We start from the raw sequence: 23,863 nt of genomic DNA on the forward strand, positions 1-23,863 counted from the left end.
GTGATGGTGGCGGTGTTGGTGGTGATTTTGTTTGTTAGTGGTGGTGATGATGGTAGTGATGTTGTTAGTGGTGGTTGTTAGTTGTGATGTTTGTTCTGGTTGTGATGTTGGTGGTGATGTTTGTTTGTGTTCATGATGGTGATGATGTTGGTTATGGTTGTGATGTTGGTGGTGATGTTGGTGGTGATGTTGGTTATAGATGTGATGTTGGTGGTGATGTTGGTTATGGTTGTGATGTTGGTGGTAATGTTGGTTGCGATGTTGGTGGTGATGTTTGTGATGTTGGTGATGGTTGTGATATTGGTGGTGATGATGGTGGTGGTGTTGGTGGTGATGTTGGTGATGGTTGCGATGTTGGTGGTGGTGATGGTTGTGATGTTGGTGGTGATGATGGTGGTGGTGATGTTGGTTGCGATGTTAGTGATGTTGGTGGTAATGATGGCGGTGGTGGTGATGTTGGTGGTGATGTTGGTTATGGATGTGATGTTGGTGGTTGGTGATGGTTGTGATGTTGGTGGTGATGTTGGTGATGGTGGTGATGTTGGTTATGGATGTGATGTTGGTGGTGGTGATGGTTGTGATGTTGGTGGTGATGATGGTGGTGGTGATGTTGGTTATGGATGTGATGTTGGTGGTGGTGATGGTTGTGATGTTGGTGGTGATGATGATGGTGGTGGTGATGTTGGTGGTGATGTTGGTGATGTTGGTGATGGTTGTGATGTTGGTGGTAATGATGGTGGTGGTGATGTTGGTTATGGATGTGATGTTGGTGGTAATGATGATGGTGGTGATGTTGGTGATGTTGGTGATGGTTGTGATGTTGGTGGTAATGATGATGGTGGTGATGTTGGTGATGTTGGTGGTGATGTTGGTGATGGTTGTGATGTTGGTGATGTTGGTGGTGATGTTGGTGATGGTTGTAATGTTGGTTATGGATGTGATGATGGTGGTGATGTTGGTGATGGTTGTGATGTTGGTCGTGATGTTGGTGATGTTGGTGATGGCTGTGATGTTGGATATGAATGTGATGTTGGTGGTGGTGGTGATGGTTGTGATGTTGGTGATGGTTGTGATGTTGGTTATGGTTGTGATGTTGGTTATGGATGTGATGTTGGTGGTGATGATGGTGATGGTTGTGATGTCGGTTGCGATGTTGGTGGTGATGTTTGTGATGGTTGTGATGTTGGTTATGGATGTGATGTTGGTGGTGATGATGATGGTGGTTGCGATGTTGGTTGCGATGTTGGTGGTGATGTTGGTGATGGTGATGGTGGTGATGGTGGTGGTGATGTTGGTGATGGTGGTGGTGATGTTGGTTATGGATGTGATGTTGGTGGTGATGATGATGGTGGTTGCGATGTTGGTTGCGATGTTGGTGGTGATGTTGGTGATGGTTGTGATGTTGGGTTATGGATGTGATGTTGGTGGTGATGTTGGTGATGTTGGTGATGTTGGTTATGGATGTGATGGTTGTGATGTTGGTGGTGATGTTTGTGATGGTTGTGATGTTGGTGGTGATGTTGGTGATGTTGGTGATGATGGTGATGTTTGTGATGGTTGTGATGTTGGTGGTGATGTTGGTTATGGATGTGATGTTGGTGGTGATGTTGGTGATGTTGGTGATGATGGTGATGTTTGTGATGGTTGTGATGTTGGTGGTGATGTTTGTGATGGTTGTGATGTTGGTTATGGATGTGATGTTGGTGGTGATGATGATGGTGGTTGCGATGTTGGTGGTGATGTTGGTGATGGTTGTGATGTTGGTTATGGATGTGATGTTGGTGGTGATGTTGGTGATGGTTGTGATGTTGGTTATGGATGTGATGTTGGTCGTGATGTTGGTGATGGCTGTGATGTTGGTTATGGATGTGATGTTGGTGGTGGTGGTGGTGATGGTTGCGATGTTGGTGGTGATGTTGGTGGTGATGTTTGTGATGGTTGTGATGGTTGTGATGTTGGTGGTGATGTTTGTGATGGTTGTGATGTTGGTTATGGATGTGATGTTGGTGGTGATGTTGGTGGTGATGTTGGTGATGGTTGTGATGATGATGGTGGTGATGTTGGTTGCGATGTTGGTGGTGATGATGTTGGTTGCGATGTTGGTGGTGATGTTGGTGATGGTTGTGATGATGTTGGTGGTGATGATGATGGTGATGATGTTGGTTGCGATGTTGGTGGTGATGTTTGTGCCTCGGAGACATTTGGCTGTGGCTCCAACTCCCCCACCCTCCCCTCGGCGTTGTTTACACAAAGTAAAGAACGATAACAACCACAGCGGCCGCAACCATACACACAGATAGAACACACACACGTGCACACTCACACACACACGCGTACACACACACGCGTACACTCACACGTGCACACTCACACACACACAGACAGAACACACACACACGTGCACACTCACACACACGCGTACACACACAGACAGAACACACACACGTGCACACTCACACACACACGCGTACACACACGTACACACACACGCGTACACACACACAGACAGAACACACACACGTGCACACACACACACGCGTACACACACACGCGTACACACACACGTGCACACTCACACACACACGCGTACACACACGTACACACACACGCGTACACACACACAGACAGAACACACACACGTGCACACTCACACACACGCGTACACACACACACGCGTACACTCACACGTGCACACTCACACACACACGCGTACACACACACAGAACACACACACACGTGCACACACACACACACGCGTACACACACACGCGTGCACACTCACACACACGTGCACACTCACACATACGCGTACACACACACACGCGTACACACACACACGCGTACACTCACACGTGCACACTCACACACACACGCGTACACACACACAGACAGAACACACACACACGTGCACACACACACACGCGTACACACACACACGTGCACACTCACACACACGTGCACACTCACACACACGCGTACACACACACACGTGCACACTCACACACACGTGCACACTCACACACACGTGCACACTCACACACACGTGCACACACACACACGCGTACACACACACACGTGCACACTCACACACACGTGCACACTCACACACACGCGTACACACACACAGACAGAACACACACACGTGCACACTCACACACACACGCGTACACACACGTACACACACACACGCGTACACACACAGACAAAACACACACACGTGCACACTCACACGCGTACACACACACAGAAAAACACACACATGCGTACACACACATATGCGTACACACATACACACACACACAGACAAAAAATACACACGTGCACACTCACACAGACAAAACGCACACACGTGCCCACACACACACGCATACACACACGCACACACACAGAGACAAAACACAGACACACAAGCATACACACGCAGACAAAACACACACACACACGTGCACACACACGCAGACAAAACACACACACACTTACCCAAGTACACATACATGTACACACACCTACAATACACGCACACATTTACACGTACACACACACACAAAGACAAAACACACGTCCACCTGTACTTACTAGCAACACACACACACGTACATGTACACACACACACATGTACACACACACGTACATGTACACACACACACACACGTGTGTGTGTGTGTGTTAACTAGCAACACACACGTACGCGCGCGGGCACATAAAGACAAAGGTCCCCGTATAGCCTTGAACAGACTAGCTTCAAGTGCTGTTAGTGCTGTCTCCCTGCTGCTGGTGGTTTACACGCTGCTCGTTTGAGGCTGAGTCGACCTAGGGGAGGCCCAGGACCAGTTTAACTGTTGAAGGTCATGAGCGATCACTTTTTGATTCGTAGCGCAATGCACTAAACCCGGCCACACACACACACACGCGTGCACACACACACACACCCTAGACAAACACACATTCACCCTCCAAAAACACACGCCCACTCAAAGACAAAAACAACAACAGCAGTGGCCACAGCCTCAACAACAACCAACACCAGTCACCACATTCTTGCATGTTGCAGACTTTAACCTCAGGAAAAATCCTAACCAGACCCTGACTCAAACACTCAACTAGACCCATCGCTGACTAAACCCTGACTCAAACTCTCAACCAGACCCATCGCTGACTAAACCCTGACTCAAACTCTCAACCAGACCCATCGCTGACTAAACCCTGACTCAAACACTCAACCAGACCCATCGCTGACTAAACCCTGACTCAAACACTCAACTAGACCCATCGCTGACTAAACCCTGACTCAAACACTCAACCAAACCCATCGCTGACTAAACCCTGACTCAAACACTCAACCAGACCCATCGCTGACTAAACCCTGACTCAAACACTCAACTAGACCCATCGCTGACTAAACCCTGACTCAAACACTCAACCAAACCCATCGCTGACTAAACCCTGACTCAGACACTCAACCAGACCCATCGCTGACTAAACCCTGACTCAAACACTCAACCAGACTCATCGCTGACTAAACCCTGACTCAAACACTCAACCAGACCCACCACTGACTAAACCCTGACTCAAACTCTCAACCAGACCCACAACTGACTAAACCCTGACTCAAACTCTCAACCACACCCACCACTGACTAAACCCTGACTCAAACTCTCAACCAGACCCACCACTGACTAAACCCTGACTCAGACTCTCAACCAGACCAATCGCTGACTAAACCCTGACTCAAACTCTCAACCAGACTCATCGCTGACTAAACCCTGACTCAAACACTCAACCAGACCCACCACTGACTAAACCCTGACTCAAACACTCAACCAGACCCATCGCTGACTAAACCCTGACTCATACACTCAACCAGACCCATCGCTGACTAAACCCTGACTCATACTCTCAACCAGACTCATCGCTGACTAAACCCTGACTCATACACTCAACCAGACCCATCGCTGACTAAACCCTGACTCAAACTCTCAACCAGACCCACCACTGACTAAACCCTGACTCAGACTCTCAACCAGACCCATCGCTGACTAAACCCTGACTCAAACTCTCAACCAGACCCACCACTGACTAAACCCTGACTCAAACACTCAACAAGACCCATCGCTGACTAAACCCTGACTCAAACTCTCAACCAGACCCACCACTGACTAAACCCTGACTCAAACTCTCAACTAGACCCATCGCTGACTAAACCCTGACTCAAACACTCAACTAGACCCATCGCTGACTAAACCCTGACTCAAACACTCAACCAGACCCATCGCTGACTAAACCCTGACTCAAACTCTCTACCAGACTCATCGCTGACTAAACCCTGACTCAAACACTCAACCAGACCCACCACTGACTAAACCCTGACTCAAACTCTCAACCAGACCCATCGCTGACTAAACCCTGACTCAAACTCTCAACCAGACTCATCGCTGACTAAACCCTGACTCAAACTCTCTACCAGACTCATCGCTGACTAAACCCTGACTCAAACTCTCTACCAGACTCATCGCTGACTAAACCCTGACTCAAACTCTCAACCAGACCCATCGCTGACTAAACCCTGACTCAAACACTCAACCAGACCCACCACTGACTAAACCCAGACTCAAACTCTCAACCAGACCCACCACTGACTAAACCCTGACTCAAACTCTCAACCAGACCCATCGCTGACTAAACCCTGACTCAAACTCTCAACCAGACTCATCGCTGACTAAACCCTGACTCAAACTCTCAACCAGACCCACCACTGACTAAACCCTGACTCAAACTCTCAACCAGACCCACCACTGACTAAACCCTGACTCAAACTCTCAACCAGACCCACCACTGACTAAACCCTGACTCAAACTCTCAACCAAACCCATCGCTGACTAAACCCTGACTCAGACTCTCAACCAGACCCATCGCTGACTAAACCCTGACTCAAACACTCAACCAGACCCATCGCTGACTAAACCCTGACTCAGACTCTCAACCAGACCCATCGCTGACTAAACCCTGACTCAGACTCTCAACCAGACCCATCGCTGACTAAACCCTGACTCAAACACTCAACCAGACCCATCGCTGACTAAACCCTGACTCAGACTCTCAACCAGACCCATCGCTGAATAAATCCTGATTCCATCTCTACTAGACCCATCGCTGACTAAACCCTGACTCAAACACTCAACCAGACCCATCGCTGACTAAACCCTGACTCAAACTCTCTACCAGACTCATCGCTGACTAAACCCTGACTCAAACACTCAACCAGACCCACCACTGACTAAACCCTGACTCAAACTCTCAACCAGGCCCATCGCTGACTAAACCCTGACTCAAACTCTCAACCAGACTCATCGCTGACTAAACCCTGACTCAAACTCTCTACCAGACTCATCGCTGACTAAACCCTGACTCAAACTCTCTACCAGACTCATCGCTGACTAAACCCTGACTCAAACTCTCAACCAGACCCATCGCTGACTAAACCCTGACTCAAACACTCAACCAGACCCACCACTGACTAAACCCTGACTCAAACTCTCAACCAGACCCACCACTGACTAAACCCTGACTCAAACTCTCAACCAGACCCATCGCTGACTAAACCCTGACTCAAACTCTCAACCAGACTCATCGCTGACTAAACCCTGACTCAAACTCTCAACCAGACCCACCACTGACTAAACCCTGACTCAAACTCTCAACCAGACCCACCACTGACTAAACCCTGACTCAAACTCTCAACCAGACCCACCACTGACTAAACCCTGACTCAAACTCTCAACCAAACCCATCGCTGACTAAACCCTGACTCAGACTCTCAACCAGACCCATCGCTGACTAAACCCTGACTCAGACTCTCAACCAGACCCATCGCTGACTAAACCCTGACTCAAACACTCAACCAGACCCATCGCTGACTAAACCCTGACTCAAACACTCAACCAGACCCATCGCTGACTAAACCCTGACTCAAACTCTCTACCAGACTCATCGCTGACTAAACCCTGACTCAAACACTCAACCAGACCCACCACTGACTAAACCCTGACTCAAACTCTCAACCAGACCCATCGCTGACTAAACCCTGACTCAAACTCTCAACCAGACTCATCGCTGACTAAACCCTGACTCAAACTCTCTACCAGACTCATCGCTGACTAAACCCTGACTCAAACTCTCTACCAGACTCATCGCTGACTAAACCCTGACTCAAACTCTCAACCAGACCCATCGCTGACTAAACCCTGACTCAAACACTCAACCAGACCCACCACTGACTAAACCCTGACTCAAACTCTCAACCAGACCCACCACTGAATAAACCCTGACTCAAACTCTCAACCAGACCCATCGCTGACTAAACCCTGACTCAAACTCTCAACCAGACTCATCGCTGACTAAACCCTGACTCAAACTCTCAACCAGACCCACCACTGACTAAACCCTGACTCAAACTCTCAACCAGACCCACCACTGACTAAACCCTGACTCAAACTCTCAACCAGACCCACCACTGACTAAACCCTGACTCAAACTCTCAACCAAACCCATCGCTGACTAAACCCTGACTCAGACTCTCAACCAGACCCATCGCTGACTAAACCCTGACTCAAACACTCAACCAGACCCATCGCTGACTAAACCCTGACTCAGACTCTCAACCAGACCCATCGCTGACTAAACCCTGACTCAGACTCTCAACCAGACCCATCGCTGACTAAACCCTGACTCAAACACTCAACCAGACCCATCGCTGACTAAACCCTGACTCAGACTCTCAACCAGACCCATCGCTGAATAAATCCTGATTCAGACTCTACTAGACCCATCGCTGACTAAACCCTGATTCAAACTCTCAAACAGACCCATCGCTGACTAAATCCAGAATCAAACTCTCAACCAGACCCATCGCTGACTAAACCCAGACTCAAACTCTCACAAAGACCCACCACTGTCTAAACCTCGACTGAAACTGACGTTCAAGTGAGCCACAGTTTGCACAGTCGGCTACGTGCAGTGTGAAATAAGTTCAACATAATACATGCTTATTACCAAGCTTGTTTACCCAGCAACGCCCGACTCTCAAGACTCATTGTTAAGAGGGTCCTGCCAAGTTTTTCGCCTGTATGGGGGTGGGAGATGTTGCTACTGCTGTGTTATCGAGCGAGTCATTTACTGATAATTTGCCAGCATTGTGATGCTTTTTGGCCAATACCAATTTTATTTCCTGAGCTACTCGAGGAAACTGGAAAACCTGGAGGAAACCCATGCAGAACAAGAGGAGAGAACGTACAACATCCCACGTAGAAAGGTGCCCGAGTCAGGAATCGAACCCAGGAACTTGTAGCCGTGAGGTATACACGTTACCACCGAATCTGTGTACAGGAACTACTCGACTTATGGACATTAAGAGATACGAACAAACATTGTCCCGTTGCCTGTTTGGACCGAGAGTCGTAAGTTCAACCGCCGGGCAATAGATGGCGGTGGTGGCATCTACATCTGCAGAACGTGAAGAACCAGGGTCAACGGCGGCGTGGTGTATTCCGCAAATATGGCCGACTGCGAGGGCGGGCACAAGCCGGCGTGAGTAGGTTAAACGTTGAGTTTTATAAGGGCACCACGGGGTGACCAGCCCCTCCCCACCCAGCCCCTCCCCACCCTCCCCACCCAGCCTCTCCCCACCCAGCCCCTCCCCACCCTCCCCACCCAGCCCCTCCCCACCCTCCCCACCCAGCCCCTCCCTCCCCTCTCCACCCATTTTTGGAAGCACGACGGACGGACACAATAATCCCCTGTGGGCTGGTGTAACCAGGAGGTTCCTACCAGTATCACTAATCCCCAGGTAGATAAGTACTTCCAAGTCATTCAACTGCAACCATTCAGCGCCGCAGCGCCGGAGAACCCGCTACTGGTGTCAATTTGGGAGCTGGTTCGCGTTGTGCGTTGGCTGCGTACGGTGCAAAATCATCTCAAACACACCGTACAGACACACACAGCTTTTGTTATTCAGCTACCGACCACACGGTCATCTCCATTCTTGACTTGAACCGCGGGCCCCTGACTTGTCAATCGTTCATCCCTGGCTAGATGGCGCTTTTTAGAAGCCGTTCAAAACTGCAACCATTAGCGCTGCAACTCCACCGCACCGGGAAACTTGCTGCCGGTGTCAATTTGCCGGGCCCCGGTTGCGCCGCCCACGTGTTGTGCCAGCGGACCCACGCCAAGCTGCTCCTTGTTTGGTAAACACGGCGGGTTCACTTGACAGTAAAAAATGTAAACAGGCTCGGTGAGCGGGCGTGCACAGCAACAGGCAGAGAGATGCGTGTGTGTACGCACATGTGTGTACCCGCCCGCGTGTGCATGTGTGGGTGTGTACGCACATGCGTGTACCCGCCCGTGTGTGTGTGTGTACGCACATGCGTGTACCCGCCTGCGTGTGTGTGTGTGTGGGTGCGGGGAGTGATAGTGCAGCGGTGTGTAAACATCGCCACTAGGGAGACAAAGGTGGCCGGGCATGGTGCTGGCCACCCGTACCCTTGTGTGCTGTGCCGGCCTTAATCGGCGCTCGCTAACAGCACTTGCCCCAAAGTCTGTTAAGGCTACACGTGGGATATTTGTCTGTGTTGTGTGTGTGTGTACACGCGGATGTGCTCGTTAAGTGAAAATTCGTTAAACGATCATCGTTTTCCCATCGACTCCTGTGTTAAAAGCCGAGTTGCGTTTCAGACCCCCAAAAAGTTCCGTTCTTGAACAACTTCTTTTTTTCACGTGAGCAATACAAATTAGAATAAAAAAAATAAAGTAATGCAACTTCAAAAGCAACACTTTAACACGCGTGAAGAAACCACGGGTGCTCGCAAGGTGCCTGTCCTTAGCGTCTGCAATTAGTTAGCGCCCCCCCCCCCCCCCAACAAACTCATGAAAATGCCACCAGGAGGGCCCCCTTCCTCACAAGGTGGATCACACGCGCATGGCACACGCAGCCCACCCCCCTGGGCACAACCCTGACACCCAAGGGACGCATTCATTCGCTCGAACCGATGGCACGACGGCTCGTTACGCGGAACACTTTTGCGAACAAATTGGTCGATGATATTCAAATCGATCATGAATTTTGCGCACGCGCACGCACACAAACAACCAAGAAGCCATCAGGACAACAACAACAACAACCAGAGATAAATCGGCGCAAAAGCAACAGCGTTGCAGGAGAAACGGGCGACGGCGCATCGACCGAAAATTCGACACGAAATCGAATAAATTTTCGTTTACGAAAAAAGAAAAAAAAAGTCATCTCGGACAAAACACTTTAAACAAAAGAGATTAATTATTCATAAAGATATGCAAGTTACAGATGCAGCTACTTACTCACCAAGACCAAACGCGTGGCTTTGGGAGACCCGGGTGAGTAATGAAATGGACGGCTTCCCTCCGTAAACATGCCCTGCTGGTGTACACTCACACGTGTGTGTGTGTGACTGCGAGTGAGTGTGTGTGTGGTTATAAATATATAAGGTAAACAAGCCGTGTTGTTGACAACCGCGGCGTAAATAACACACGGAGCGAAGAGAAGAAAATCAGGCCTCGGCCATACACGTAAATGATGGCAATTTTAATTTGTTTGTGCCGAGTGACGGTCAATGGGGGGCGAGTGTTTGCCTGTCAGCGCCACCCGCGTGTGTTTGTGTGCTTGTGTAATTGTGTGTGTTTGTGTGTAAGGGGTGTGCGTGGTGAGTTTGTGTAATTGTGTGTGTTTGAAAGGGGTGTGTGTGTTGTGTAAGGGGTGTGTGTGGTGTGTTTGTGTAATTGTGTGTGTGTATAAGGGGTGTGTGTGTAAGGGGTGTGTGTGTAAGGGGTGTGTGTGTAAGGGGTGTGTGTGGTGTGTGTGTGTAATTGTGTGTGTAAGGGGTGTGTGTGTAAGGGGTGTGTGTGTATGTGCACATGGCCTGGCACAAGCGTCGTGGTGACGTCACCGCCACTTAGTGGCGAATGGCGGTTGTTGTTGTAAGGGGTGTGTGTGGTGTGTGTGTAAGGGGTGTGTGTGTAAGGGGTGTGTGTGTAAGGGGTGTGTGTGGTGTGTGTGTAATTGTGTGTGTGTAAGGGGTGTGTGTGGTGTGTTTGTGTAAGTGTTTGTGTAAGCGGTGTGTGTGTTGTGTTTGTGTGTGTGTGTAAGGGGTGTGTGTGGTGTTTGTGTGGTGTGTTTGTGTAATTGTGTGTGTGTAAGGGGTGTGTGTGGTGTTTGTGTGCTGTGTGTGTGTGCTGTGTGTGTGCTGTGTGTGCTGTGTGTGTGTGCTGTGTGTGTGTTTGTGTGTGCTGTGTGTGTGTGTGAGTTTGTGTGTGCTGTGTGTGTGTTTGTGTGTGCTGTGTGTGTGTGCTGTGTGTGTGTGTGTTTGTGTGCGCTGTGTGTGTGCGTGTGCTGTGTGTGTTTGTGGGGAGCAGCAGCAGTGTCTGCGGTTAGCGTGCCGCAATACGAACCCGGTGACCCAACCTCACCAGTGACGATTATCTGACAAGGTCCTGGGCCTCCCCTAGGTCAACTCAGCCTCAAATGATAACCTAGTGCGGTGTGTAAACATCGCCACTAGGGAGACAAAGGCGGCCGGGCGTGATGCCGGTCACCCACCGCCTCGTGTGCCGTGCCGGCCTTCATAGGTGCTCGCTAACAGCACTTGCCCCAAAAGTCTGTAAAGGTTATACGGGGGATCTTTGTGATTGTGTATATGACAGCCCTGTGCGTATGAGAGGCCTGTGTGTGTGTAAGGGAGCGGTGGTGCAGCGGTTAGTGCGCTGCGCAATGAACCTGGCGACCCGGGTTCGATTCCCGCTCACGGCCAACACCAGTGACGAGTATCTGAACCGGTCCCGGGCCTCCCCTAGGTCGACTCAGCCTCAAACGAGTACCTGGTGCGATGTGTAAACATCGCCACTAGGGAGACAAAGGCGGCCGGGCGTGGTGCCGGCCACCCACCGCCTCGTGTGCCGTGCCGGCCTTCATAGGTGCTCGCTAACAGCACTTGCCCCAATAGTCCGTTAAGGCTATATGGGGGATCTTTGTCTGTGTGTACGAGAGGCCTGTGTGTGTGTATTATTTCCCTGTGTGTGTGTACGAGAGGACTGTGTGTGTATGATTGCCGTGTGTGTGTGTATGAGAGGCCTGTGTGTGTGTATGATTTCCCTGTGTGTGTGTATGATTGCCGTGTGTGTGTGTGTGTACGAGAGGACCGTGTGTGTGTATGATTTCCCTGTGCGTGTGTATGAGAGGCCTGTGTGTGTGTATGATTGCCGTGTGTGTGTGTGTACGAGAGGCCTGTGTGTGTATGATTGCCGTGTGTGTGTGTGTACGAGAGGACTGTGTGTGTGTATGATTGCCGTGTGTGTGTGTGTGTGTACGAGAGGACCGTGTGTGTGTATGATTTCCCTGTGCGTGTGTATGAGAGGCCTGTGTGTGTGTATGATTGCCGTGTGTGTGTATGTACGAGAGGCCTGTGTGTGTATGATTGCCGTGTGTGTGTGTGTACGAGAGGCCTGTGTGTGTATGATTGCCGTGTGTGTGTGTGTACGAGAGGCCTGTGTGTGTGTATGATTTCCCTGTGCGTGTGTATGAGAGGCCTGTGTGTGTGTATGATTGCCGTGTGTGTGTGGGGTTAAAGTTGAGTATTAATCACATTACCCAAAAGCCACACATGGCGGCAGCCACCCTCCGGCAATAAAGTACAGGTGCAGCCTTGCAATTGCTCACTCATACCACTGCTGGCAGAAGAGCCTCCACGTGGGTAAGCTCCAGAGCACCGCTCTACAGGGTATGTTGCCCTACTCTTCAGTGCTGTTGGGGCAGAACGAGGCAGCCGTAGAGGGGACTAAAAGCTCACAACCACACGCGGAGCACCGGGCGGATAAAACACCTTCACATTTTCACCCAAACTTCACGGCTCTGCCCAAAGTGTCGTGACCTCCAGTCACCGAACTTTGGCAATGGCAAGTGACCTCGTCGGAGTTCATGAAAGCGTCCCGCCAGCCAATCGCAGAAGCGAGCATGGTCATTACATGACCGCTTTCCGACCGATCAATTCGTAACTCTGCAACAATTTAGAGCCAATCCACTGCTGGATGAATTGAAGGTTGTGGAGGTTGGTTAACCATACTTCACCACGCTGGCCTCAGTGCGGCTTGGCCGATCATCTCTTACCCGTACCCGTACCCGGCCGCACCAGGGTCGCAAACAGGTACCCGTACCCTACCCGATACTCGGCTACCCGTACCCGGCCGGGTACGGGTAGGGTACGGGTATCGGGTACCTGATTGCGACCTCTGGGATGAAGCCATGTTGCAGGCGCGGGTGGGTTGATTCTAGGAACTTGAATTGTGAGAAGAGACAAGACGTTGGGAAATGAGTGACAAACGGTGACTCACCAGTGACTCACGGCCTACCCGTACCCGGCCACACCAGGGTCACAAACGGGTACCCGTACCCGGCTGGGTACGGGTAGCCGGGTATCGGGTATCGGGTACCCGGTTGCGACCTCTGGCGGGTGGCAAATCGCTGCCACCGCCCCCCTCCCCCGAACGTGATGAAGCAACGCAGGAAGAAGTAGCGCCATTGCTGATATAAAATTGGGGATTTGATTGTAAAGAGCCAAGCAAATAGAATCCAGTTTGGGCCTGACTACTGTTGGCCACGGCACTAAATACATATTACACAAAAAACAACTTACGCCCATCACAGACACAGGTACATACACATATGGATACACACACACACATGGATATAAGCACACATGCACACAGATACAAATACAAAGATCCCCCGTATAGAATTAACAGACTGTCGGGACAAGTGCTGTTCGCAAGCACACAGAGTACATACACACGGACACATGGATATAAGAACACATGTACACAGATACAAATACAAAGATCCCCCGTATAGAATTAACAGACTGTCGGGACAAGTGCTGTTCGCAAGCACACCGAGTACACACACACACGGACACGCGCACGCACACACACACAACCAAAATAAATCTGCCTGGTGAATTTTCTTGAGTTTGTTTATTTTTCAAGAACAAATCCAGGCTACAGTTTCGTGAGTTGCCCAGGCAACCAAACGGGGATGGTGGTGGTGGTGGGTGGGTGGCCGGGCTCTCAGTGTTCGACTGATTTTTTTTTCGACATTTTCCAGACAGATGTTTCCCCACGTCCCGTCCCCCGTCGCCTTCACGCGATTCGCTTTGGCGATCCTCACCTCCCCCCCTCATCCGTTGTTCACGGTTCGAATCCAGGTTCCGGGCGTGGGCTACCCACGCCTAAAAGGTCATCTGTGGAAAAAAAGAGCTTCATGGCTCATCGGATTCCTCCGGTATAAAGACATTCTGATGATACTTGCGGCGTGCGTCGTGTGTCAACCGTAATAAATACATAGACGAGTGCACTGCACGACTACGACTACTTTAAGCACGCGCACCGTTTTGTTTAGTTTCACGGTGGACGCTAGAGATCACGTGGGCCATCACCACGTGCTCAAATGTTTATAAAGATTACGTTGCAAATGTGCTCAATAGGGATCGTACAAAGACAAAGATCCCCCGTGTAGCCTTTAACAGACTGTTGGGGCAAGTGCTGTTCGCGAGGAGCACCCGATGCAGGATGGGACGGCACGACGCCCGACCACCTTTGTATCCCCAAGTGGCGATGTTGGCGCACCGCATCAGTTACTCGTTTGAGGCCGAGTCGACCTAGGGGAGGCGCAGGACCGGTTCAGGTAATCGTCGCCGGTGTTGGCGGCCGTGAGCGGGAATCGAACTCGGGTCGCCGGGTTCGTAGCGCAGCGTAGCGCTAACCGCTGCACCACCGCTCCCCATGTATACGCACACAGCGGCAGGATGATCATTGTCATCCCGTACCCACCGCTACTGCGGGGACCTGGCAGGAACCTCCTCGAACAGGAGGCTTGAGACTCACTGCCCTCGGTTTTGGTATAAAGGAGCAGCAGTTGAAACAATGGCAGCAAGAGTTAACTTCAATCCAACAACCAGCACCACCACCACCACCAATCTCCAGCACCTCCATTAACCAGCACCACCAACAACCTCCTCACTACCACCTCCTCCTTCACTACCACCTCCACTACCACCACCCAACCACCATCACTGATCAGAATATTTATTCGGACTGGAGGAATCCGATGAGTTCCTGAAGCTCGACTTCAGTGATGTCCAGTAGGGGGCGGGTCAGAAAGTCACAACAACAAACGACACGAAAACAACCGATAGGATTGCAAAGTATGGGAGAGGTAAGCAAGTAAATAAATAAAGTATGCGAGTGCAAATTGCAAAAGTTTATCAATTCCTGGCAATTTGTCAACAAAAAAGGCAAGCTTGGGCAAGACGGCAAAATAACAACAACAGTCCCAGACCACAGCAAGCGAACAACAACAACAACAACACCACGTTAAAATGACCACCACCACCAACCACCAACCATCACCAATCACCACCATCACCATCCACCAACACCATCCACCACCAACCACCACCACCAACCACCATCACCCACCACCACCAACCACCACCACCATCACCCACCACCACCATCACCACCCACCACCACCATCACCAACCACCACCACCATCACCACCAACCACCACCACCATCACCACCAACCACCACCATCCACCATCACCATCACCCACCACCACCATCACCACCCACCACCACCATCACCAACCACCACCACCCACCATCACCATCACCCACCACCACCATCACCACCCACCACCACCATCACCAACCACCATCACCACCAACCACCACCACCTCCCCCACTACTATTCTGGCACCGCTGCCAAACTCTCTGGCAGCCGGCACAGTAACACCCAAAGAGACAAAGATCCCCCGGATAGCCTTTAACAGACTGTTGGGGCAAGTGCTGTACTGTTAGCGAGCAACAAAGACAAAGATCCCCCAGATAGCCTTTAACAGACTGTTGGGGCAAGTGCTGTACTGTTAGCGAGCAACAAAGACAAAGATCCCCCAGATAGCCTTTAACAGACTGTTGGGGCAAGTGCTGCACTGTTAGCGAGCAACAAAGACAAAGATCCCCCGGATAGCCTTCAGCAGACTGTTGGGGCAAGTGCTGTACTGTTAGCGAGCAACAAAGATCCCCCAGATAGCCTTTAACAGACTCTTGGGGCAAGTGCTGTACTGTTAGCGAGCAACAAAGACAAAGATCCCCCGGATAGCCTTCAGCAGACCGTTGGGGCAAGTGCTGTTTGCGAGCAGCACCTATGAAGGTCGGAACGACACACAAGAGGGTGGGTGGCCAACACCACGCCCGGCCGCCTTTGTCTCCCCAGTTGCAACGTCAACACACCACTGGTCCAGGTACTCATTTGAGGCTGAGTCGACCTAGGGGAGGAGGCCCAGGACCGGTTCAGATATTCGTTGCCGGTGTTGGTGGCCGTGAGCGGGAATCGAACTCGGGAGTGGCCGGGTTCCTGGCGCAGCGTAGCGCTAACCGCCCTCCCACCGCTCCCTCGCACACGCCGCCACCACCACCACCTCTCTCTGCAATCCAAACAAACGGGCCCCTCGTTGTTTTGGCACTCACCCTCAGGATGAGACATCCAGACTAAGCTGGCGCAGTGCGTGGTGTGTCTGTGAGCATGGCATGTGGGCGCACATGGGCACACGTGGCTACACGTGTGTGCGCTGTGGGTCCCATTCTGGGGAGCGGTTAGCACAACCGTGAACCTGGTGGCCCGAGTTTGATTCCCACTCACGGCTGGCACCAGCACCACCAGCACCAAGGACGATTATCTGAACCGGTCCTGGGCCTCCCCGAGGTCGATTCCGCTCCGATTAGCACGGTTGGCTACGTACGGCGCGAAAGAAGTTCAACAGACATGCAACACAAATGAGTAGCAGTGGCGGTGTCAACATTCCCACTAGGGAGACGAAGGTGGATGGGGAGGTGCTGGCCACCCCCCCCCCCTCGTGTGCCGTGCTGGCCTTCTCCGTAGGTGTTAATCGCAAGCAACACTTGCTCCACAAGTCTCTGGAGGCTACACGGGGGATATTTGTCTCGTGTGCGGCGTCTGTATTATTTTAAAAGAAAAATTCCACCTCAAAAACCGCAACTTAAATAATCCCCACGCAAACCGCCCCGAACTGTACTGCATCAACACACACTGCCCCACAGTGACAGACAAGGAGCTCTCTAAAGAGGCGAGGGGACTTGTTTAAACACTCTTGCAAATAACATTTAGAAATCTTCTTGGTTCTTTCGGTAAAGTCACGTAGAATGGAAATAATAAAATAAAACATTATACAATTATTCTCACGACGTTTCGGCCACAACGCAAGCAGCCGTCCTCAGGTGAAGACCAGGTCTGTCGAGAAGACAGAGTCTGAATGTCTCCCCGACAGACCTGGTCTTCACCTGAGGACGGCTGCTTGCGTTGTGGCCGAAACGTCGTGAGAATTATTTTATTATGTTTTATTTTTATTATTTTATTATTTCCATTCTACGTGACCTTACCAAAAGAACCAAGAAGATGAATCCCTGCAGTCACGAAAGCTTTAAATCGAAATTTTATTATGTTTTATTTGTATTATTTTATCATTTCCCTTGTACGTGACTTTACCGAAAAAACCAAGAAGAGGAATCCCTGCAGTCACGAAAGCTTTAAATCGAAATTTAACATCTACAAAACTCCACCTCTGCCTTTCCTTGTCAAAATTCCAGTCTCTTTCTCGCTCTGCACTTTTGTGAGTAAGAGAGAGAGAGACAGCGTGATTGTGTTTCTCCGTGAAAAGAGCTTCATAGCTCATCGGATTCCTCCGGTATAAAAAAAGATTCTGAAATGAAAGTCCATCAGACGAGGTACGGTCGCAGCACCTGCAATATCTCGCTCGTGTCACTGCTAGTGAAAGGGCCTCCCACAACTTACAAACACTCCCCCATCCAACCTTTAGCACTGCAGATATTTTTGTCATTATTTATTACACGTTTTTTTTAAACTCACACTCTGTTGTATATCCTCAAATCTTGTAACTCAATTTTAACCCACTTCCCAATGTGCTATCGACTGCAAACTTGGTATAGGTGTGTCATACTGATGACAATACCATATTCTATCATTACAAAAATTATAATATTTTTAAACAATCTTTTTGACGGCTCTAACTGTCCACGCTCAACTCACGTTGCCTGTAAATCACCACGTGGTCCCTTACGTCACGGCAAGCCTCGGGGAGTGTGTAAACAACTTGGGGAAACAAAGGTGGCCGGGAAAGCGTGGTAGCTCGCCTCCCAGCACACACCCACACCTCCGTGTCGGCCTTCAAAGGTGCTCCAACAGTGCGGTAAAGGCGACACGGGGAGGGGGGGGGGGGACCTTTTGTCTTTTGTGCTCGTTTGTGTATTCGTGCCTCTCTCCTCCCTACGTGCCAGAAACGCGTCTCAATAAGTAATATTTAAAAAATACTTTTTTTAAAAACACACTTTAATGAAACGTACCGTGCGAATAATGGAAGAACTCCACGACTCCAGGACAATTAAACCCAAGCCGAAACATAACATATATAATATATGTTTAAATGTTTTTGTGATAGAATATAGTATTGTCATCAGTATGACATAAGTATACCAAGTTTGCAGTCGATACCACATTGGGAAGTGGGTTAAAATTGAGTTACACGATTTGAGGATACAACAACAACAACAGACGGAGTGAGTGAATAGAAAGCGTGTAAAATAATAAACAGACAAACGACCACTTTGTTGGGCATTGAATGAACGAGCTAAGTAAAACCATGCCAGATCGCGTTGTGTCCACGGAATTGTTTAAAAACAGAAATCATTCTTAACGAATGCATTGAAACCATTGGAACCTCATTTGCCAGAAGAAAAAATATGATAATTGTTTTTTTACCCTTTTATCTGGCAACAAAACTGACACCTTTTTTACAAGGAGTCATGTTTGCATAGACCACAATACCTGCAGTCATAATGCAAACAAAAAACATAACTCTGATAATGTATGCACTGTCCTTGAAATTGATTGGTCCACACACACACAACAAAGGGTAAAAACAATTATAATATTTTTTCTTCTGGCAAATGAGGTTCCAATGGTGTAAATGCTTACCCCGAGCTCTCATACTCTGATGGTGCATTGTCTTTGAGTTGTGCGCCTTTTGGCGTCATCTGGTCCAACACCATGTGAGACTAGGCTCTAAGGAAAGCTGTCTCGGGTGTGGACCAATCAACTTCAAGGACAGTGCACATTATCAGAGTTGTGTTTTTTGTTTGCATTCCGACAGCAGGTATTGTGGTCAATGCAAACATGACTCCTTGTAAAAAAAGGTGTCAGTTTTGTTGCCAGAAAAAAGGGTAAAAAAACAATTATCAAAGAAATAATTCTTACCGAATCCATTGAACTCGCACTGCCTACCAAGCAGACACTCAACGCGTTGATCGACGACACTGTCGCCTTTACGCAACGTTTCAGGCAACGGCCCTTCTTCACAGCACACCGAGAGGCCTTCTGTGAAGGAGCCATTGCCCGAAACGTCGCCGCTTATGTACTTTTTCTGCATTTTAAGGCAACAGTGTTGTTATTGACCTGTGTGTAAAGTGGTTGTTGTTATTATTTGCACACCACTGCCAACGCTGGCAGCAGCAGCACCACCACCAAGATGTTTTTGTGTGTTTAGTTTGTTGTCCATCCACGCACCACAGATGAGCACTGTTGGCTACGTACGGTGCAAAAGAAGTTCAACATGCATACGCATACAAGGGGATCCGCTGAAGAGCACAGACATCAAACACAAGGCTCCTCTTAATTCGCAGGACACTGGGACCAGCGCGTAACGCGCGTGGAAAGGGTGCCACACGGAATCACGTGTGCGCTCTATCCCAGCGCAGTGATGGCAGCAGCATGGTATCCATCCAGCAGCTACAACGCCAATGTCACCGTAGGTCTGCTGCTACTGCTGCTCACGACGAAGAGGGCTTCAGGAGCTACTACACCAGTCTCGTGCCGTTTTGCCGTTTCCTCCCCCTCCGACCCAGGCGCGGCGGTGTACGATAGAGGCACTAAGTGTGGAGTTGGCGAAGAAGCGTGGAGGAGAGGTGGACACGCATGAATGTCCACCGAGACCAGAGAACACGTGGGTCAGAGAGAGAACACGTGGGTCAGAGAGAGAACACGTGGGTCAGAGAGAGAACACGTGGGTCAGAGAGAGAACACGTGGGTCAGAGAGAGAACACGTGGGTCAGAGAGAGAACACGTGGGTCAGAGAGAGAACACGTGGGTCAGAGAGAGAACACGTGGGTCAGAGAGAGAACACGTGGGTCAGAGAGAGAACACGTGGGTCAGAGAGAGAACACGTGGGTCAGAGAGAGAACACGTGGGTCAGAGAGAGAACACGTGGGTCAGAGAGAGAACACGTGGGTCAGAGAGAGAACACGTGGGTCAGAGAGAGAACACGTGGGTCAGAGAGAGAACACGTGGGTCAGAGAGAGAACACGTGGGTCAGAGAGAGAACACGTTGGTCAGAGAGAGAACACGTGGGTCAGAGAGAGAACACGTGGGTCAGAGAGAGAACACGTGGGTCAGAGAGAGAACACGTGGGTCAGAGAGAGAACACGTGGGTCAGAGAGAGAACACGTGGGTCAGAGAGAGAACACGTGGGTCAGAGAGAGAACACGTGGGTCAGAGAGAGAACACGTGGGTCAGAGAGAGAACACGTGGGTCAGAGAGAGAACACGTGGGTCAGAGAGAGAACACGTGGGTCAGAGAGAGAACACGTGGGTCAGAGAGAGAACACGTGGGTCAGAGAGAGAACACGTGGGTCAGAGAGAGAACACGTGGGTCAGAGAGAGAACACGTGGGTCAGAGAGAGAACACGTTGGTCAGAGAGAGAACACGTGGGTCAGAGAGAGAACACGTGGGTCAGAGAGAGAACACGTGGGTCAGAGAGAGAACACGTGGGTCAGAGAGAGAACACGTGGGTCAGAGAGAGAACACGTGGGTCAGAGAGAGAACACGTGGGTCAGAGAGAGAACACGTGGGTCAGAGAGAGAACACGTGGGTCAGAGAGAGAACACGTGGGTCAGAGAGAGAACACGTGGGTCAGAGAGAGAACACGTGGGTCAGAGAGAGAACACGTGGGTCAGAGAGAGAACACGTGGGTCAGAGAGAGAACACGTGGGTCAGAGAGAGAACACGTGGGTCAGAGAGAGAACACGTGGGTCAGAGAGAGAACACGTGGGTCAGAGAGAGAACACGTGGGTCAGAGAGAGAACACGTGGGTCAGAGAGAGAACACGTGGGTCAGAGAGAGAACACGTGGGTCAGAGAGAGAACACGTGGGTCAGAGAGAGAACACGTGGGTCAGAGAGAGAACACGTGGGTCAGAGAACACGTGGGTCAGAGAACACGTGGGTCAGAGAACACGTGGGTCAGAGAACACGTGGGTCAGAGAACACGTGGGTCAGAGAACACGTGGGTCAGAGAACACGTGGGTCAGAGAACACGTGGGTCAGAGAACACGTGGGTCAGAGAACACGTGGGTCAGAGAACACGTGGGTCAGAGAACACACGCAAGTTGGCGAGACATCATATTGACGGCTAAGAAAAGTAAATGGACTTGTGGATGATGATGATGCTACGGAGTCTCAAGGTCATTAAGTCCTGATACATTGGGATGTATGACCAACGCCATGATAAACAAACAAAAAAACAAGAATTGATGCATTACAGTAACTATTTTTTTAAACTCAAATATTATGTTAAATGCACATCAAGGCACTTCGTGACGTTATAAATTGTTCATAAATTCCAGCCACGATCCATCCACTGCTGGATGAAGGCCTCCCACCACGCCACGCCGGTCATGGGGTGTTGTTGACCAGACCTCACCACGCTGGCAATCGATTATAGCTCAAAATCTGGTGGAGCGGTGGCGCCGCAGTTAGCGAAACTCGGCCACCTGAGTTTGAGTCCCCGCCACGGCCAACATCAGTGGCGTGCGATCTCTCTGAAGCTGTCACGGGTTTCCGCCCCACCTTCCCCCAACCCCCAGTGACCAGCGTGGTGAAGTATGGTCAATCCTCCCCAGTCGGCTGGACAAAGAGGCTATATTCAGTGTACAGTATCACATTACGGTACAGGCTGTAAATAGAAATCCAGTATGGAAGCATACTACGTCAGGGATTGTAAGTAGGTAATGCATTTGAGAAACTAACACTCCTCACAGCGTCTGCTTAACCAAGCGGGGTGGGGTGGTGCTGTTGAAAACCCTCTACCCGTGGTGGAAATTCCACATTACCATGACGGATTGGCACACAACTGCTGTTCCTCTTTAAAAAATGATTCCTAGTTTTATCCACCGCCAGGAGATGATGGCGAGAAGCTCTATAACGTGACCCCCTTTAACGTTATTAAATTTCAGTGTTCATCTATTACCAGCAAATACAAAAAAACTCAACTCTGACCTCTCATCGCATCCGCAGCTGTCAGCTTCGCTCGGCGCCAAACGAGAAATAAATAAATAAATCCAGCTCCGCGTTTTTTTTAAGCAACGACAAACATTTAAAAAAGAAACCCCGCGCAACTTCAAACGAAACCTCCCCGCCCGATAAACGACAAACAAATAAAAACTCTTAAATTAAATTTTAAACAAAATTCGCGACCGAATCGGCCACCACCTTCAACGCCTCCGCCGCCGCCGCCGCTTCTTGCTGCTCGCAGTCAACACGTGTCGGGCTGTGACGTCATCGACACGTGACGCAGGCATGGAGGCGGCCATCTTGGTAAGGGACGCACTGCCGCCGTTTCCAAGGCGACGGCACTTCGAATATTTTTGTTATTTGAGCTTTAAAGATCTTTATTTTTTGCTTTCGCCCAGGGGAAATCAACATGAGCTGTAATGCTCTTTATTTTTTGCTTTTACTCAGGGGAATCCTATGAGCTGTAAAGCTAAATTTCGATTTAAAGCTTCTTTCGTGACTGCAGGGATTCATCTTCTTGGTTCTTTCGGTAAAGTCACGTAGAAAGGAAATAATAAAATAATACAAATATAAAACAATACAATTTCTCACGACGTTTCCACTGCAACACAAGCAATCGTCATCAGGTGTGAAATCCACAGCTGTAAAACTCTTTATTTTTGCTTTCACCGAGGGAAATCCTATGAGCTGTAAACCTCTTTATTTCCCCCCCCCCCTGACACATCTGTCTGTCCGCCTGATGACGCTGGTTGCAATTACTGGCAAAACGTCGTTCTCGAATTGTAAAATGTTGTGGATTTGCTCTCCGACACGCCGGTTTAGTGCTGTGCTCGTCACGAATCGGCACGTTCTGTTGCCGTGACAACCCACATTAGTAATTGGCAGAGGTGTGGACTCGAGTCATGTGACTTGGACTCGAGTCAGACTCGAGTCATGAATTTGATGACTTGCGACTCGACTTGGACTTGCATAACAATGACTTTGTCCCACCTATGAGATGTGGACTCGAGTCATGTGACTTGGACTCGAGTCAGACTCGAGTCATGAATTTGATGACTTGCGACTCGACTTGGACTTGCATAACAATGACTTTGTCCCACCTATGAGATGTGGACTCGAGTCATGTGACTTGGACTCGAGTCAGACTCGAGTCATGAATTTGATGACTTGCGACTCGACTTGGACTTGCATAACAATGACTTTGTCCCACCTCTGGTAATTGGCTGTGTCGCCTGGTGGTGGCGGGTTTAACAACACATTAATATTCGTGCCATCTAACACAAAAAAAAAATTCACCCGTAAAAACAAAGTTTTTCACTATAAATCCTTTATATGCGTGGCATCGGTT

General features: G+C 49.9%; 1 protein-coding gene across 2 annotated transcripts in view; it reads right to left on the reverse strand.

Moving 5' to 3' along the window:
* LOC144947338 (uncharacterized) overlaps positions 1–23,863 on the reverse strand; it is a 64,483-nt gene that overhangs the window by 33,927 nt on the left and 6,693 nt on the right. Inside the window, exon 1 of one of the 2 annotated variants that reach the window (XM_078876604.1) lies at positions 22,501–22,740. The exons of the other annotated variant lie outside the window; for it this stretch is intronic. Coding sequence (XP_078732730.1) covers positions 22,501–22,507 — 7 coding nt within the window. The 5' untranslated portion in view covers positions 22,508–22,740. Of the gene's footprint in view, positions 1–22,500; positions 22,741–23,863 lie in introns of those variants that run through there. 2 annotated transcript variants of the gene reach the window in all.

This window comes from Lampetra fluviatilis, chromosome 44 (genome assembly GCF_964198595.1).
Source record: "Lampetra fluviatilis chromosome 44, kcLamFluv1.1, whole genome shotgun sequence".
Classification (NCBI taxonomy): Eukaryota; Metazoa; Chordata; class Hyperoartia; order Petromyzontiformes; family Petromyzontidae; genus Lampetra; species Lampetra fluviatilis.